This window comes from Furipterus horrens, unplaced genomic scaffold, assembly GCF_987537825.1.
Source record: "Furipterus horrens unplaced genomic scaffold, mFurHor1.1.pri manual_scaffold_2, whole genome shotgun sequence".
Classification (NCBI taxonomy): Eukaryota; Metazoa; Chordata; class Mammalia; order Chiroptera; family Furipteridae; genus Furipterus; species Furipterus horrens.
The window spans coordinates 49,545,606-49,563,247 of record NW_028327172.1 but is presented as its reverse complement, the minus strand read 5'-3'; the positions used below and the strand labels follow the sequence as shown (position 1 = coordinate 49,563,247).

Below are 17,642 nucleotides of genomic sequence, written 5' to 3'. Positions count from 1 at the left end.
TTTAAGGCCAGTGGGGCTAGAGCAGAATGGGCAAGGCGAAGAATAGCAGAAGATGAGGTAGGAGGTGTGGGGTAAGGGGCTACCATATTAGGCCCCTGGGCCGTTGTGAAGTGGCTTTTATTCTGAGTGAAAGGGAAAGCCTTTGGAGATTTTGAGCATAGAAATGAGATGTTCTGATTTACATCAGCTTCCATGTTGAGAATAGATTGCAGGACAAAAGAGTAGAGGCAGGAAGACTACAAAACAGTGGACTAGATCCAGTGAATAACAGTGGAGTTACAGAGAAGTGGCTAGATTGTAGACAGATTTTGAACTGTTTGAACCTACAGGATTTGCTGTTGGATTTGATGTGGAATATGAAAGAAGGGAGTTGGCTATGATATCAAGATTTTTGGTCTGAGATGGGAAAGATTGCAGGAAGAACAAGATTGGAGGATATCAAGAGCTCGGTTTTGAGCACATTCAGTTTAAGATGCCTATTAGTGAAGAGTTGTATATAAGACTCTGGAGTTCAAGATGGGCCTAGGCTGGAGACATAACTTGAGAATTACAACAATTAGATGACTTCTAAAACTGTGAAACTGAATAAAATAACCTAAGGAGTGGGTGTAGAAAAAGGAGAGTTTGAGAACGGAGAATTAGGCGTTCCAATGTTTAGAGGTCAGAGAGATGAGAAGGAACGAGCACTGGAGATGGAAAGAGAGAGGCCAGGCAGATAGGAGGAAAACTGAGTAAATGCTGAAGCTGAATGGATGGGGTTGGAATAATAGATGGTTATCTGATGTTGCTGAGAGATCAAGTAAGGCCCAGGAGTTGATTTAGCAGCTTTGAGTCTTTGAGACCTTTATTGAGTTATATTTTAGTGGTGGTAGGAGGCAGCCTGGTGAGATTGCTTTCAAACAACAACAAAAAAAGAATGAGAGGAGAGGAAACCAAGGTTGGTAGTATGGAAACTCTTTGAGGTTTTATTGTAAGAAGTAGAAAAACTGGACCATAGTTGGAAGAGAATGGAGATCAAGTCAAGCTTTTACTTTTATTTTTTTCCTAAGATGGGAGAAGTCAGGGTCCTCATGAGAGTGATCCTGGTAGTGAGGGAAAATGTAGTAATTTTAGAGAGGGCATAAGTTGTTAACAGGATGTCCCCTTGTAGGTGAGAGGAGATGCACAAGTGGAAAAGGGTGGCCTCAGATGGCACGAACTCTCCATGCTCCCTAGTAACAGAGTACTTGGCTACAGGGGCAGGTGGGCTTGTAAACATGGTGATGGAACATGTGTAAGTTCTCCTTGGATTGCTTACGTGTTCTCGTGAAATGAGAAAGAAATGGAGGTGTCGAAGTTTTAGAGAGAAGGTCAGAGATTGTTGCCAGAGAACAGGAGAAAGTCATGGACTACATAAATGGTAAATGTCGTAGAATCGTTGGGCAGCAGGAGGACCCACTTGAAGTTAAATTGAGACCAGTCAGCAGCTGAGTGGGAACAGGCAGACCCTTAGACTTATCCAGAGGTTGTGGTTTTCCCAGTTAATAAGAGAGATGGAGAAAGAAGCAAAAGAATGATTATAATGAAGGATCAGAATGTCAGATAAGGGGGGGAAGTGAAGATAGGGAGAGAAGGTGAGAGTGAAGAAATGGTAGGACTAAAACCCTGGCTGCTGTGGCTCAGTGGATTGAGCGTCAGCCTGTGAACCAAGTGTCCCTGGTTCAATTCCCAGTCAGGGCACATGACTAGGTTGCACGCCAGGTCCCCAGTTAGGGGCGCGTGATAGGCAACCGCACATTGATGTTTCTCTCCCTCTCTTTCTCTTTTTCCCTCTCTCTAAAAACATATAAATAAAATAAAAATAATAAAAATAACAACAACAAAAATGAACAAAAAATGAAAGTTTTTAAAAAATGGTAAGATTAATGGAGTAAAGGTCTCTAAAGAATTATAATTATCATGTTGTTGGCATTTAAAGTGCCAAGGGTCGTAAACAAAGTGCTTTGGGTTGATTTGCATAATAAAACCCTATAAGGTATGTAAGTGATGGTGATGTTGATTCTCATTGTATAAGTGAGACAAGATCCAAAGGGGTAAATGACTTTATCTAAAATCACACAGCAAGTCAGGGTTAAAGCATAGACTCAACCTAAGGCTCTCTGTATTATGTAGGAGCTTTTCACCACTTTGTGCGGTTTCTGCTCACAGGTCACTCAGTCTTGTTGAAGAGATGGGTTGTAGAAGACAGCATAGGTAATACATAATCAAGAGTTAAATTCTCTAGTGTGGAATGATACAAGGCGTTTATTCATTCAGTAATACATATTGAGTGCTTAGTATGTGCTAGGCTCTACTATAAGTACTGGGGATAGAGCAGTGAGTGAGATAGGGAGAAAAATCCTAAAATTATGTACTTCGGAAAAGTTTTAGAAGGGTTTCTCTGTGATTCTTTCAAGGCAACATGATTTGGTAAAAGGCAAGAAGTACTAAAAGTAGGAAACTTGTTTCTCTGCTCTTTGCTGTGTGTGACATTGTTGCTTTAACTCATCATGTCTTAGTGGGGGTCCGCATCCATAAACTGAGATGTTATGGTTTTGCAGGCTCTTCCCTGACTAAAAGTACTGTGAGTTTGAGTCTGTATTCTAGACTAATGGAATAATTGCCCTGAAGTGTTTTAGTCATCACCTGGTGTTCTGATCTAAAAAGTGGGAATGCCACAATCTATTTCACAGTGATAAAGCCCTGTTGCCGTAGTGAAATGCTGCACTAACATGCATTCTAAAATCACCCCTATTTCTGAAACTGGGGCAATATGAGGGAGGCCATGTTCAGCCTGCAGGTGCAGCAGTCCCCATTCTTAACCCCGTGATAATCTGAGGACCTGTGAAAAGCTTTGAATAATGACTTTTTTCCCTTCTTCTTACTTCTTCCTATTCAGGCCTGGAAGAAACGCTGGTTTATCCTACGGAGTGGCCGAATGAGCGGAGACCCAGATGTTCTGGAATACTACAAGAATGATCACTCTAAGAAGCCCCTGCGTATCATCAACCTCAACTTCTGTGAGCAGGTGGATGCAGGCCTGACCTTCAACAAGAAGGAGCTGCAGGATAGTTTTGTGTTTGACATCAAGACCAGTGAGCGCACGTTTTACCTGGTGGCTGAGACAGAGGAAGACATGAATAAGTGGGTCCACAGCATCTGTCAGATCTGTGGCTTCAATCAGGCTGAGGAGAGCACAGGTATGGAAACAAACACGGGAAGGAGCACTGTGAAAGTGAATAAAATAGCCTAAGGGTTAACGGGTTAACGTTCCTTCTCACATCTCTCTCTCTCTCTCTCTCTCTCTCTCTCTCTCTCTCTCTCTCTCTCTCTCTCTCTCTCTCTCTCTCTCTCTCTCTCCCTCCCTCCCTCCCTCCCTCTTTGTCTGAAATCAATGGACATGTCCTCAAGTGAGGATTTAAATAAATAAGTAAACAGGTAGAGAGATAGATAAATAAATAAATAATGACCCGCCTCACATTGGGGTTTGTGAACCAGCAGCATCAGCTTCTCCTGGGAACTTGTTAGGAAGGCAGAGGACTTCCACTCAGACTTTACAGAGTTGGAATATGTATGTTTTTCAAACTTCCTATTTTTAAATCATTTTCGACTTGCTGAAGAATTGCAAAATTGTACAGAAAATTCCCATATCCCTTTCTGTCAGTGTTGCCTAATGTTAGCGAACATCTCACTTAATCATGGTACAATTATTAAAACAGAGCAGTTAGCATTGATTGGTACAATACTGTTAACAAAACCACAGTTTATTTGGATATCATCTGTTTTCACCAATGTCTTTATTCTGTTCAGGATTCACTCCAGGATTCCACGTTAGATTTAGAGGTCACGTCTCTGAGTCTCCTCCGATCTGTAACAGTTACCCAGTCTTTGTCTTTTTTGAACTTGACACTTTTATAGAATACTGGTTAGATGTTTTGTAGAATGTCCCTCAATTTGAGTTCATCTGGTGTTTTCTCGTAATTAGATTGAAGTTACCAGTTTGGGGGAGACAGCAGTACTACAGAAGTGATGTGTCTTTCCAAGCATGTTGTATCAGGGGACACATGATGTCAATTTATCTTATTACTGGTCATGTTAACCTTGAGTACTTGGTTAACGTGGTATCTGCCAGGTTTCTCCACTGTAAAGCTACTGTCTTTACTTTTATAATTAATATTTTGGAAGAAATACTTTAATGATATGTAAATGCCCTATTTTTCCTTAAGTTTTTTGCCCACTAATTTTATTATCCAGCAATGAATCATGTTTGCAACAGTTATTACTGTGGTATTCTAAGGGTGATTTTCTGTTTCCCTCTGAATCCACATTTTATTAAGATCTCCAGGTGATTTGCATGCACTTTAAAATTTGAGAAGCATTCGTCTGGATTATTCATTCCCAAACCTGGTGGGTCACCAAAAACTTTTTTCTTTTAACTTAGAGATCTGCCTCAGTAGATTTGATTTAGTATTGAGGAATCAATAGTTTTTTAGATTCCCCTACAGAATGGGAGAAAATATTTCCAAAGCATATAACTGAAAATTGTCTAGCATGTAGAATATATAAAGACTCTTATAACTCAATAACAACAAAACTCATAACTCCATTTAAAAACAGGCAAAGGATCTGGCCCTGGCTGGGTAGCTTAGTTGGTTAGAGCATTGTCCCAACACACCAACGTTGCAAGTTCGATCCCCAGTCATGCAAGAGTCAACCAATGAATGCATAAATAACTAAGTGGAACAACAAATCGATGTCTCTCTCTCTCTCTGTCTTTCTTTCTCTCTTCCTCTCTCTCTTTCTCTCTTCCTCTCTGTCTAAAATCAATAAATAAAAATTAAAATACATAAATATTTTTAATGGCCAAAGAATCTAAACAATAAACAGATGACCAGTAAACACATGAAAAGATGCTGAACATCACTAGCCATCAGGAAAATGCCAATCAAAAGTATAGACAATGACAGGCATTGTCAAGGATGTGACAGAACATACATTGCCCATACGTCCCACCTTATACACTGCTGGTGGGGATTTAATTTGGCACACTTACTGCAGAAAACAGTGTGGCAGTTTTTCAAAAAGTTAAACCTATGATCCAGCAGTTCCACTCCTAGGCATATACTCAAGAGAAATGAAAACATATGGTCATACAAAAACCTGTGCACAAATATTCATAGCAGCAGTATTTATAATAACCAGAAAGTAGAACTACAAATGTCCATCAGTAAACAAAATGTACTGACACAACACAGATGAACGTTTTAAATATTATGCTAAAGGAAAGAAGACACAAAGAATCACATAATTTATGATTTGATTCACAGGCAGCCCTCTGGATCCACAGGTTCTGCCTCTACAAATTCAACCAACCGTAGATTAAAATGAAAAAAGTTCCATTGTTGCTGACATGTACTAGGTAGTTAGGTCTATAGTGGTTAATGATTGCATCTGTACTGAACATGTACAGACTTTTCCTTATCATTATTCCCTGAACAACACAGTGTAACTACTATTTACATAGCACTTAACACTGTATTTTGTATTATAAGTAATGAGATGATTTAAATTATACAAGAGGATGTGCATAGGTTATATGCAAATACTATGCCATTTTATTCAAGGAATGTGAGTGGATTTTGGTATTATCTGGGGGTCCTGGAACCAATGTCCCAGAGCCACAGGATGACTGTGAAATGTCCAGACTAGGTAAATCCACAGCGACAGGAAGTAGATTGGTGACTGAGAGTGGGGAAATGGGGAGTGATGCTAATGAGTATGTGGTTTCTTGGGGTGATAAAATGTCCTGGAATTAGATAGTAGTGATGGTTGTGAATTTTGCGAATATACTAAAAACTACTGAATTTTGTGACTATACTAAAAATGTATGATATGTGAATTATATCGGGATTTTTTTTTTTTTTTTCGAGTTCCTCAGGTGATTCTGACACCAGCCAAGTTTGAGGCCCCTGGAGTTGGGGCTGGCCTCACTGGCACGTGACCTGTGCAGTTTCACTGGGCCCCACACTTAATTTAATGCTGTACTATCACCACCTTCAAGTTCTCCTTTTTTTTCAAATTGTGCAAGTTTAAGACACACACGTAATGATTTGTCATTTGTTTATATTGCAAAATGATTACCATAATAATGTCAGTTAACACATCTATCACCTCACATAGTTATGATTTATGTGGGTGTGTGTGGTGAGAACTTTTAAGGTCTACTCTCTTAGCGTATTTCAAATATAAATTATTGTTAACTATAGTCATCATGGTGTACATGAAATCTCCAGGATTTATTCATCACCAAAGGGTCCTTGGAAGTTTTTACCCTTTGACCCTTACCCTTTCCCTCACCCCTGCCCCTTGCAACCACTAATCTACTCTCATTTCTATGAGTTTTAATTTTTTTTAGATTCCACATATAAATGAGATTATGCAACATTTGTTTTTCTCTGTCTGATTTATTGCACTAAGCATAATGACCTCAAGATTCATCCATGTTGCAAATGGCAGGATTCTTTTTTATGGCTGAACAATAAGTTTATTTATATTTCATATTATACATACAGGGTGGGGCAAAAGTAGGTTTATAGTTACGCATAAGGAAAATATACAATAATTAATAAATAATAATACAAGAATTAACTCATGTACTCCTGACTGGAAACCTACTTTTGCCCCACCCCATATGTGTGCGTGTGCACGTTGTATGACATGCCTTATTTATCCATTCGTTCATCTGTGGACACAGGTTTTTTCCATGTCTTGGCTACTGTAAATAATGCTGCAGTGAACATGAGGTTGCAGATAGCTGTTTGAGATGGTGATTTCAGTTCCTTCAGATATACCCAGAAGTAGAATTGCTGGATCATATGATAGTTCTATTTTTAATTTGTTGAGGAACCTCCATGCTGTTTTCTATGGTGGCTGTACCAGTTGATATTCCCACCAACAGTGCACAGGGTCGGTTCCCTTTTCTCCACATCCTTGTTTGCACTTATCCCTTATCTTTTTGATAATAGCCATTTACCACGTGAGAGGTGATACCTCATCCTGGTTTTGATTTGATTTGCGGTTCCCTGATGATTAGTGATGTTGAGTATCTTTTCAGGTAATCATTGGTCATTTGAATATCATCTTTGGAAAAATGTCTATTCGGGTTCTTTGCCCATTTTGTAATCAGGTTTCTTTTTGCTATTAGGTTTTATGAATTTCTTACATATTTTGGCTATTAACCCCTTATCAGATATGTAGTTTGCAGATATTTCCTCCCATTCCTTAGGTTGTCTTTTTTGTTGTTGTTGATTGCTTCTTTTGCCATGCAGAAGCTTTTGTAGTGCAGCCGCAGTTATTGATTTTTGTTGCTGTTGTTTGTGTTTATGGTGTCATATCCAAAAAAGTAATTACCAAGACCAATGTCAAGGAACTCTTCTCTGTGTTTTCTTTTACGGGTTGTATTGTTTGGAGAGTCTTACATTTAAGTCTATAATCCATTTTGAGTTAATTTTTGTGAGTGGTCCAAGATAGGGGTCCAATTTTATCCTTTTATATGTGAGTATCCAGTTTTCCCAGAACTGTTCATTGAAGAGATTATCTTTTTTCTATTGAGTATTCTTGGTTCTCCTGTCAAATATTAGCTTATCATATATGTTGAGGCTTCTGTTCTGTTCCATTGGTCTATGTTTTATGCCAGTATCATATTGTTTCCGTTACTGTAGCTTTGTAATATAATTTGAAATCAGGAAGTATGATACTTCCAACTTTGTTCTCCTTTCTCAGGATTGATTTGGCTATTTGGGATTTTTTGTGATTCCAAATGAATTTGAGGATTGTTTTTTCTGTTTCTGTAAAAAATGCCTTTAGAATCTTGATAGGGATAGTACAGAACCTACAGATGGCTTTTGGTAATATGAAATTTTTAACAATATTAATTCTTCCAATTTGTGAACATAAGCTAGTGTTTCACTTATTTGAGTTGAAGTTTTTAGTTTTCGAATAAGGGGCCCAGCGTTTTCACTGTGCACAAGTTATGTAGTCAGTTGAGTCTGGACTAGATGTCCTGCCCTAAGAACTCTCTCTGATCTTTATCTTCCCTTGAGGAAGGATTATGAGCTCCCATTTTACTCTTAAATTCTTTGATATAATCTTTGGTTTCTGTGTGAAATGTTCTGTTTTCCTCAAATATTTGTCACTTATAGGCTTCATGGATTTTGTTTTTGTTTTTTCCCTGTACTTTATTCCTGGTGAAGGAATAAAATACTCACTGAAAAAAGGGGGAGAAAATAAGAATGGATTAAAAACAGGAGGGAAACCCCTATAGACCTCCTAGTCTCATGGCTTTCATAAATGTGAGAAGTGAGTTCAAGGAATACCTCAGCTTTTTAGGAAATAGGATGATTCGCAGAGAAAGTAACCAGAAAGTAAACTACTCTTAGTGCAAGTATCATTTTTTAATCACTTAAAAAATAGTTATTGTCTGAATCTTTATATCTACTATATAGGATTTAAGTACAATACAAATACAAATATGTAGAACGACATAATCTGGGCTTGCTTTGGTAGGAAGATTCATTTGTTCATTCATACATTGTTCATTCACTCATTCATTCAGATAACCTTTACAGGGCCCTTATTCTGTATCCTTGTCATAATCACTGAGACTACAGAGATGAACAATAGGGTGCCAGTGTTCAGACATCATAGTCTAGTGGGGGGGGGGGGGCACTTACATGTAACCAGGCAGTCACAGGGGAGTGCTGTAGGAGAGGAGTCAGCAAGGATGGAGACTCGGGCCCGCGAACCACAGGCTCGGTGAGGAAAGGAAGGGCAGAGGGTATTAAGGAGGGGACAGATAATCGAGTCAGTATTTCTTCAATAGCTTTGACTATTAAAAGATATATTCCCTTAAACCATGAACTTTTGAAAATGGATTATTTTATTAGCTGTCCAGTGGTTTAATTACCAGAGCAAGGATATTAGTTATCAATGAGATTTAAGATTGTTTGTGAGGTCATAGACTTTCCTTCCCTCTCATAGGAGAATCTGGTATGTTAAAAGATTTAGCCACAAGACAGACAATGTTTTAATTTAGAGATCTCCTTAAAAGTGAATTACATCTATAAAGCCCTTAGGTAAGGAATTAGAGCGTAATCACCCACATCAGTGTTGGGATTTTTTGTTGTTTTTGTTGGTTTGTAGCGGAGAGTCAGGATCTTAAGAAAAGCAGGAAGAAAGTTACATTTGACTACCTACTTTCACTTAAGTACTTCATTTCATTTAATCACTTTGCCAACTGTGTTTCCTTTGTTTTAAAATAAGGAAACTGAGTGCTTTTTCTTCCCTACCTAGTGCTCCAGGACTGAAGCTCTTCTCTGTCCACACACCTGCCTTGGCTGTATGAGGAGCACCCTGTACTGATACCTAATGCTCAGTGGCCACAAAAAGAAACAATAGCAGCTATGTATTGAGCATCCCTATGTAAAGTAGGGACTTTACATGAATTCCCACTCAAATTTTACAGTAAAGTTTGAGGTAGCAATGATTTCAACCCAGGGTCACACAGATGGAAATGAACGAGCCAGGGTTCTAATCTAACCCAGGTCTGACTTCGCATTATGGTATGTTGTTTCTATCTCCCTGACCTCCTGAAATACGAACATTTGCCAGAACCAAGCCCAGATAGTTTTGCCTCTTTGGGCACTTAGAGTGGAAGCAGCCCCTGATCCCTTCACCAGCTGGCTTAGGCTTCCATTCTTACCAATCCATACAGCTCACACTGTAGGGCTGGAATATTCCAAGAATTTAGTAACTTCTAGGGCTTTAACCCAATCAACAGGCTCTACCTGTGAGTCTGTAGACTGGGGGCAAAGATGTCTGAGTTTAAATCACAGCTCTGGGATTTATGTGAACAAGTCACTTAAGTCTCGGTTTCCCTTTGCCGGAGACAGATAAAATTCTCTTCTCACCCAGCGCTTCTGCTTCTCTGTGGGTTCCTCAGGACCGACCTTAGACCCGCTGGCTGAGCACCTCAAGTTTCTTATTTCCCAAAGGGACATTCACATTGTACTCTGTGTAGAGATACCCCCTGCAGCAGTGCAATGCCACAGCACCACGTGCTGCTTGGTCCTGTACAAATTTCTTCCTATAGTGACCCTCCTTCAAGCAAATACTCCCTTCTTCTTTGTTTTCTTTCTATATTTAAGAGTCGCAGTGGGACCCATAAAAAAAAATTTAAAAACTTCTGTTTTTCACTTTCAGCTGGAAGAGGTTCTGTGGCAGATGGAGTCTTTTTTTAAATCCTTCTTGCCACTCCCAGCTGCTGCTTTCTGCTCCCACCCTCCAGTTCCTCACATCTTCCAGCCAGAAATGCCTGGAATAAAACCTGTCTGGGATCAAGACCAGCCCAGGAGTAAAACAGTCTGAATGTCGACATAAGGGTAGAGAAAACAGCCTCCTGATAGAGAGATCCCTTTCCCAAAGGAAACCAGGGATGGTGCTCAGTAAGGAAAAGCAATTCCAAGAATGAATATCAAGATTTCCTATCACATGCGTGGACTTTGTTCTCTGTTTTTTTGCCACATGTGAGTGTGCATGCATGCGTGCATAAGCAACAGTAAGGACCCACCTTCCTCTGGGAATCAAGTAGCCCCCAGCCCCCAGAGTGAGCAAGCAGAAAGCAGCTCTGAGCTGTGATCATGAGCAGGCAGGGCCCGGTCCTCACATTTGTGGCCCAGTCGTGGGCAGCTGTCCCTGACCAGATGTACCACACACAAAAAGAGCCAGCTCTAAACACAGAGCAGCGATGAATTATTCATGGGCTCAGGAGTCATCCACTGTTGGGAAAGACATCACCCCTTTGAACCCTCTCAGCTGAGGACTTCTTCCCTTTCATCCCCTCCCTCCTTCATTTATTCAGTTGCTATTCCAGGGCCTGCACAGCCGCTCTCACGCAGACTCCGAGAAGCAGGCTAGCTGCACTTGAGTCCCAGCCCTGCCGTTTAGTGGCTCTGTGTTGTTGCATAAGGAACTTTTTATCTCTCTGGAGTTTTGTTGCCTGCAAAGGGGAAGTGATGCTCCCTCCCAGAGTTGTTGGGAGGAAGATAGGATCGTGTATAGGTGCACATGGTGAGCAGCAGCAGCTTGTTGCACGCTTTGCCACGGAGTGGCTGGGGTGATGGTGATGTTTACATCAGTAGGTCAAGGTGAACCGGATATGATTGAAGTGTCTGGTGTTTTTAGAGAACGTAACAGTCTGCAAAACACTTTGGCAGCCTCCTTTGAGTATAAAGAAACAAAATACAATGGGCAGGTCTGCTAGCATTATTCCTAGTGCACAAGTGAGGAGCTAGGTCTGAAGGGCACCAAATGACAGTGCCAGCAAGCTGTGTTGTCTGGTCTGGAATCCCAGCCTTGTAGCTCCATCCTCTGGCTTTGTGCTCTGACTCTTTCTCTGTATCCTAACTCCTTTTCACAGACCTGTTTACCATATCTGCATGTAAGTCATAAACTAGCCAGCAAAGAGAAGCAAGAAGTTTATAAATCACTGAGAACAGACCATTTAGGAAGTAAAGTGCTGTCAATACATTAGCATTAAATTCTGAAGGCTATATTAGCAAGACAACATGACCCATCTTAGAACACCCACAACCTGCTGTGAAGTAAAGCTCAGGGACTGTCACCAGAGCTCTGTTTGTAACTCTTGAAGATTTTGAAAGAGGACCAGAGCCTCCTGCGTATCCTGTCTATTATTTTAGCTTCTTTCCTTCTTCTCCAACTCCCTGGCCGAGATTTCACAGCAGTCACAGGTCTAACTCTGTGGAATGGAGGCTTTTCAGAGTTCCAGCCAACCGTTCTTTATCTCTTCCCCACCTTTTCTCTCCTAAAATTGTTGGTGAGGCTGTCCCCCAACCCTCTTAATTATTTTGTAAATATTTAAACTTCTAGAAATCCATGAGTCTCCTGAATAACTCAACGGCAGACTTATTTTAATTCCTGGATCCCACGTGGGATCAAGTGATATCCATAGGAATGCTTTGGGGGAGGTCTTCAGTCTCCAGTGGGAGAATGTTATCGGAGGTCTTCAAACAGCTCCTTCCTCCCCAGAGAGAATGACTGTGCTTAAAGGTCAGGGCCCCTTATATTCCAGCTGGAGTTCTGGCAGCCGGGAGGGCTGTGATGGAGCCAGGCAGTCCACTCAGATGCCTCCTGGTGACCTTGGCCCTTCCCCTGCTGCAGGGAGTGGGAGAGCCAGGGCAGGCTGGGCGTGGAGGAGCGCGGGGAGGTGAGAGACCTTCCTTGGAGACCTTGCCCTTTCTCTCTTCTCATCCCGGGGAGGACCTTTTCCTTTCTTGTTTCCTCTCCTACCCTTTGCTCTTTGAAAACTGATCTTAGATCTCTTGACTCCTCTGGGCGATGCTTGCTGGAAGCTTAGAGCCAATGTGGGAGGTAATATGCAGCTTCTCCCCAGTCTGACACAGGTCCCTTGAGGAGCAAAGAACAGAGTGGAGACAGACCCGGGGCCCCAGCCCAGAGGCGGCGGCTGCTGTCTGAATCACCCACCCTTTTTTCCACTGAGACAATGAGGAAAATAAACATCCAGACCAGTTTCCAGCCAGATCTAAAATCCTCATGCGTTTTTTTTTTTTTTTTTTAAGATGTTATTTGAAAAAACCCTGAAATACCAGGCCTTCCTCCTCAGTCTTCTGTTTGGTTATTGTTGTTGCTTTTTGTCTACAGCTGGGTCTGGTCACCCAGAGAATAAGCTTTGAATTCAGACATGAACTCCATAAAATCCACCCCCCCGACACTTATGCATTTTCCTGGACCAGGCTACACCCCTGATCTTCAGGGAAGTCCAGACACTCTGGAGGAGGAAAAGGAGACGCAGAGAAACCTGATCTTCTCTTTGTCCTAAGCCTTGATCCTTCTTCCTGCTTTCACTTTTATACCAGACACCCCACCACCACCACCACCCCCAGCCAGCCAGGATAGATTCAGTCTAGTGTTACCTGCCAAATCCACAGACTGTTGGAGATGCAAGCATCTCATTCCAGCTCCTCAACACCGGCAGCTTTGGATAGCTCCCAAACATCTCTTGAGAGTCGCCCCCACGCCCTTTGTTTTCGACCACTTCTGATTATCTCTAGTGAAGGAAAGTAAAAAATAATTGTTGCACTAGTCCCAGACCAGATTCCAAAGCCCAGTGTAACTCTAAATTTTCGGGTAGGAATAAAATGAGGACTTTGAATCTAGTGCTAAGATCATCTTGGACCTCTGAAGATCTTGACTGTTATACATCCAGTCACATACAGCCCTACCTAAGAGCCTAAATTCAACAGAATTAGTGGGTATGGTCATATCTCTCTAGGATTTGAATTGTGAGTCAAAGTTCTGGTTTTTAATTTCAACTTTGTTAGTGATTCAGTGTGTACACCTCGGTTTCTTCAATAGTAAACTAGGAACTTGGGGACCAAAACAGTCATTTTCAATTTTTTTTTTTTTTTTTTTTTTTGCATTGGTTGTTAATCAAATTTTACATAGAACACAATGTATAAAATGGGTGAAGGGGAGCTGCTTTGCATATTGCAGGGGAGAGAAGAGAGCCACAGTGGCCTGCCACTCCCCTCTCCCAGGTGGCCTGGGGGCGCTGGAACACAGCATGAAAACACTGGTCTGTGGCACATATTTCAAAACAGGGACCCACAGACCCATGCTGAGCTACGGAAGTCTCCCTCAGTCCACAACAAAAGTGAAAAACCTGAGGAAGAAGTAGTTTCCATAAAGCTAAATGTAGTCAGATTTAAAACTTCCCTTTATCCAGTTTCTCTTTGTATATGTGTTCACATGAAAGTGTTCGTGTGTGAGTGAAATGAGTCATAGTAAACAATAGATCTTCCATATTTGACATAATTAAAATTGTTAGCCCCATGTGTCAGTTTTTAAAAATGCATAAGCAAATAAACAAACAGTGTTTTAACACAGCCCTAAAACGGAGAAGTCAGGGCCGCGGCGAGCAAGCGGGTAGGCTGGTACCTGCAGCACCGGGTCCCAAGCCTCTGCTTCTCTCCTCACAGCCAGAGGCCTTTGAATTCTCCAGTCAGGTTCAAGTCCACCCTGTACCCCAGCACAGTCGGCGCTCTGGGATCCTTTGTCCTTTTTTGCTCAGTTCTGGCCCTAACCTTGTACGTGAGCTAGGGTCAGCCGTGGGATTTTACCTACTTTTCCTGTTCTGGAGTCATTTCCCTATTAACCTGCCTGTGGTCTCAAATTCCACCTAGGACTGGACCCTCTTCTGCTTTCATCTGGCCCTGTTCAGAGACCACAGTCTCAACCCAAACCCTTAAGCCCAGTGGCACACTTCTGCCTGAATTTCTGAAGAAAATCTGTTTCTGCTTTCCCTAAACACGCTTCCTCGTCCTCGTGGACCCTCCCGCCCACATTTCTCAGAGATGCCCAGTTTCCATTGCTGTGTTCACTCATTCAGCACACCAGCTACCTGTCTGCGCCCCATCCTGTTCCAGGGGCGAGTGCCAGAGGAGAGCAGGGCACACGGCCCCGCTCCCAGGGAACTCGGAGCCTTGCCCTGTTCCCCCGCTTATGTTCTCCCCACCAGACTATCCTCGGGGTGCTTCTGAGTGGCTTCCTGCCTCCTCTGGGTCTGGTTCTAAGCCCCAGCCCCCTCAGTTTTCACGAAGATTTACCTGCTTTTAGCTGACTGTTCCTGGCTCTGTGACAGGATACAGCTATCATATAAAAAAGAGAAATATCATTTTTTACTCTCTGAATTTAACTTTAATATCAAGCCCCCTCTGGCCAGTGATAGAAATTGAAGTTCTGAGCAACTTAAGGTAAAACTGGTCAGCCTAGGATTTTTCTCAGTCACTTCATATTTCTCTCTTTCTCTCTCTCTCTTCCTCTCTCTTTCTCTCTCTCTCTCTCTTTTTACAAAAATGGAAATGTGTATACCAGATATTTATTTTTTCCCAGCTTTCTTGAGGTGTAATTGACAAAACTGTATATATTTAAAGTGTACAATGATGGTTTGATATAATTACACATTATGAAATGATTACCACAAGCAAGTTATTATCTCAAAATTCAGATTTCTCTTGCTCTCTCCGTAGTCTGCCTGTCAAGGTCCCAGAGGCCTAGGGGACTGGAAACTTCACGGAGCTTAGAGCACAGGGATTGGCGTTGGGGTGAGGGGAGGAGGCTTGAGGGCAAGAACATGACTCACCATTCTGCCACACATTAGTAGAGACGCGTAATGGCTGCCCAATGAATATTCAATGTTGTAACTACAGTGTTTGCTTGAACTTTGGAAATCATTATAAAAAATTACAATTTAAAGAATTCCAACTTTTTTCCGAAATAGTGTTGGTTTAAGGTATTCACTTTCGAGGAAGGGGAAAAGAAGCTTCAAAAATATTCTAACCTTATTCACACAACATAGGGTCTAAGCTTCTGTATGTTGAGACAGAGGTATAAAGTACCATGAAAAACAAACAAAAAAAGAAACCACTCAAAATGGATGATGTGCTAACTAGGCTGAAGAGACAGGGTATGACACTAACCTAAACTTCACATATCTATCATTTGTTGTTCGCTTTTTCCCCTTCTCACCTTTTAGTGGATGAGATCCGTGAACAAAACTCTTCACGTCTGGAGAATCATACCAGCCAAAGAGTTAAGACAGAGAAGAGAGTAGATTTCATAGCATGAGGAAATTCTAGGATATTAAATCTTGAAGGGCCCTTGAAGAGTGTTTATTTCAAAAATCTTTAAAGGATGGCATATCTGGAGGTAAAGAGAGGATAGCTAATTTGCTCAAGATCATACAGCTGACTGGCAAGGATAGAATTGAATCCCAGGTTTTTTGACTTTTAGCTAGTGTTCCAGATGATATTGATGATGATACCATCTTGTATTTGTATAATATGGTTTATGGGGTGCTTTTATATATATACTAGTTTAAAAGGTTTATTTAGTACAAAGAGCACAAGTCTTGGAATTCTATAAATACATGAACCCACAGCATTGATGAGTTCAATCTAAACATGGTCTTGGATAAGTTAATTTTCTTTTCTGAGCTTCAATTTCTGCATCAGTAAAATAGAAACAAGACATTCTTCACAAGATTATTATGAAGATTAGATAAGAATCCACTTAAAGCATATAGGACAAAGCTAACTGTGTATGAGGCAGTGTTCTAAGTATTCCTCAGATCTTAACTCAATCCAGTGAGGTAGATCTTATTATTATTCCCATTTTATAGATGAGGAAACTGAAGTACAAAGAGATTCAATAACTTTCCTTAGTTCATACAACTAGTAAGTAAAGGATCTGGGATTCAAACCTAGACAGTCTGGCTCCAGACTCCATGCTTTTAGCTCTTACACCATCCCCTGAAATTCTAGGCATAGGTCCTTGCCTCAGGCTGTCACAGTACCTGTACGGGAGCTCCCATTTGCACAGAGACCTGGGAAAGACTCACTGCTGTCTCTGCTCTTTTGCGACGACCTTCTCTGGCTTTGCCAGCATGGCTGCTCTCCCTACATCTCTTTAAGAGAGCATCCCACAGAGCTCTCGCTGCCTTTAATTTCAGCCTAAGCCTGCTCTTCCCTGTTGACCTCAGCCACAGCTTCAGTTTTCTCTGAATCTAGGACAGATGTTTTCACGCCCACTGGAGTCCACATAATTAAAAACAGAGCTGGGAGGCCAGCTGTGGGGCTTGGCCATTGGTAGAGGCATTTTCCCCTCAAATTTATCAGAGCAGTGGCCCTCTGGACAAAGGTACCAAGAACATATTTCTCAGATGACTGGTGATCTGAGAGGGAAAGTCTTTGGACTGAGGGAGCAGAGACCTGGGTTCTGATTCCAGGGCTGCGGTTTACCTACAGTATGAACCTGGGCTAACCCTTTGTTCATCAAGTACTGTTTTAGAACTATATTAGTTCAGGTTCTCTGAGAACCAGCTGTCAGGAGGAGTTTAGATGTGCTGGTGATTTATTAAGAAAAAGTGGGAAAACCTTCATGGAACACAGGTCTGACACCTGTAAAGGAGAGAAGGCAGAAGGAGGATCAAAAGGCAGTTTCAGCCAGGTCAGTGGAAGTTCTCGAGCCCCAGGGCTCCTATTAAAGGAGTCCTGTGTCTCACCAGAACAGGCCTGTGTTAGCTCCTGCCATTCCTTGTCACTGGATGAGAACAGCTCCTGTCATTGAGCAGGCAGCAGCCAGGGCTGTCAGTCCATCTGGCTGCCCGCATCAGGAAAAATCTGAGAGACATATTTTTATGGCCACCACACAGAAGCATCAGTGAGGAATGGGACATGTGCAGTTCAGACTCTTAAAGGAGATTATAATTTAGTGGAAAGGGATGGATCAAAACAAAATGTTTAAATGGTAACAATAAATGCTTTCATGAAAATAAGGTAATGGGATAAGGAATAACTAGAAAACCATTTAAGTTGGGTGATCAGGAAAGACCTCTCTGGGTCTTGGTGTCTTTCTCAGTCATATTGAAGTGATTTTCTTTTTAAATTCCACTGGATACTTGTGTATCTCTTGTAACGTACAAGTATATACTTCTCATTCACCCCACATAGAGCTACATATAATATTCC

At 41.5% G+C, this 17,642-nt stretch overlaps 1 protein-coding gene across 1 annotated transcript in view; it reads left to right on the top strand.

Annotated features, from left to right (window-relative positions):
* Positions 1 to 17,642, top strand: part of GAB2 (GRB2 associated binding protein 2) — a 175,623-nt gene that overhangs the window by 126,228 nt on the left and 31,753 nt on the right. Inside the window, exon 2 of the mRNA XM_090265744.1 lies at positions 2,918 to 3,218. Within this exon, the coding sequence (XP_090121870.1) occupies positions 2,918 to 3,218 (301 nt within the window). The remainder of the gene's footprint in view (positions 1 to 2,917; positions 3,219 to 17,642) is intronic.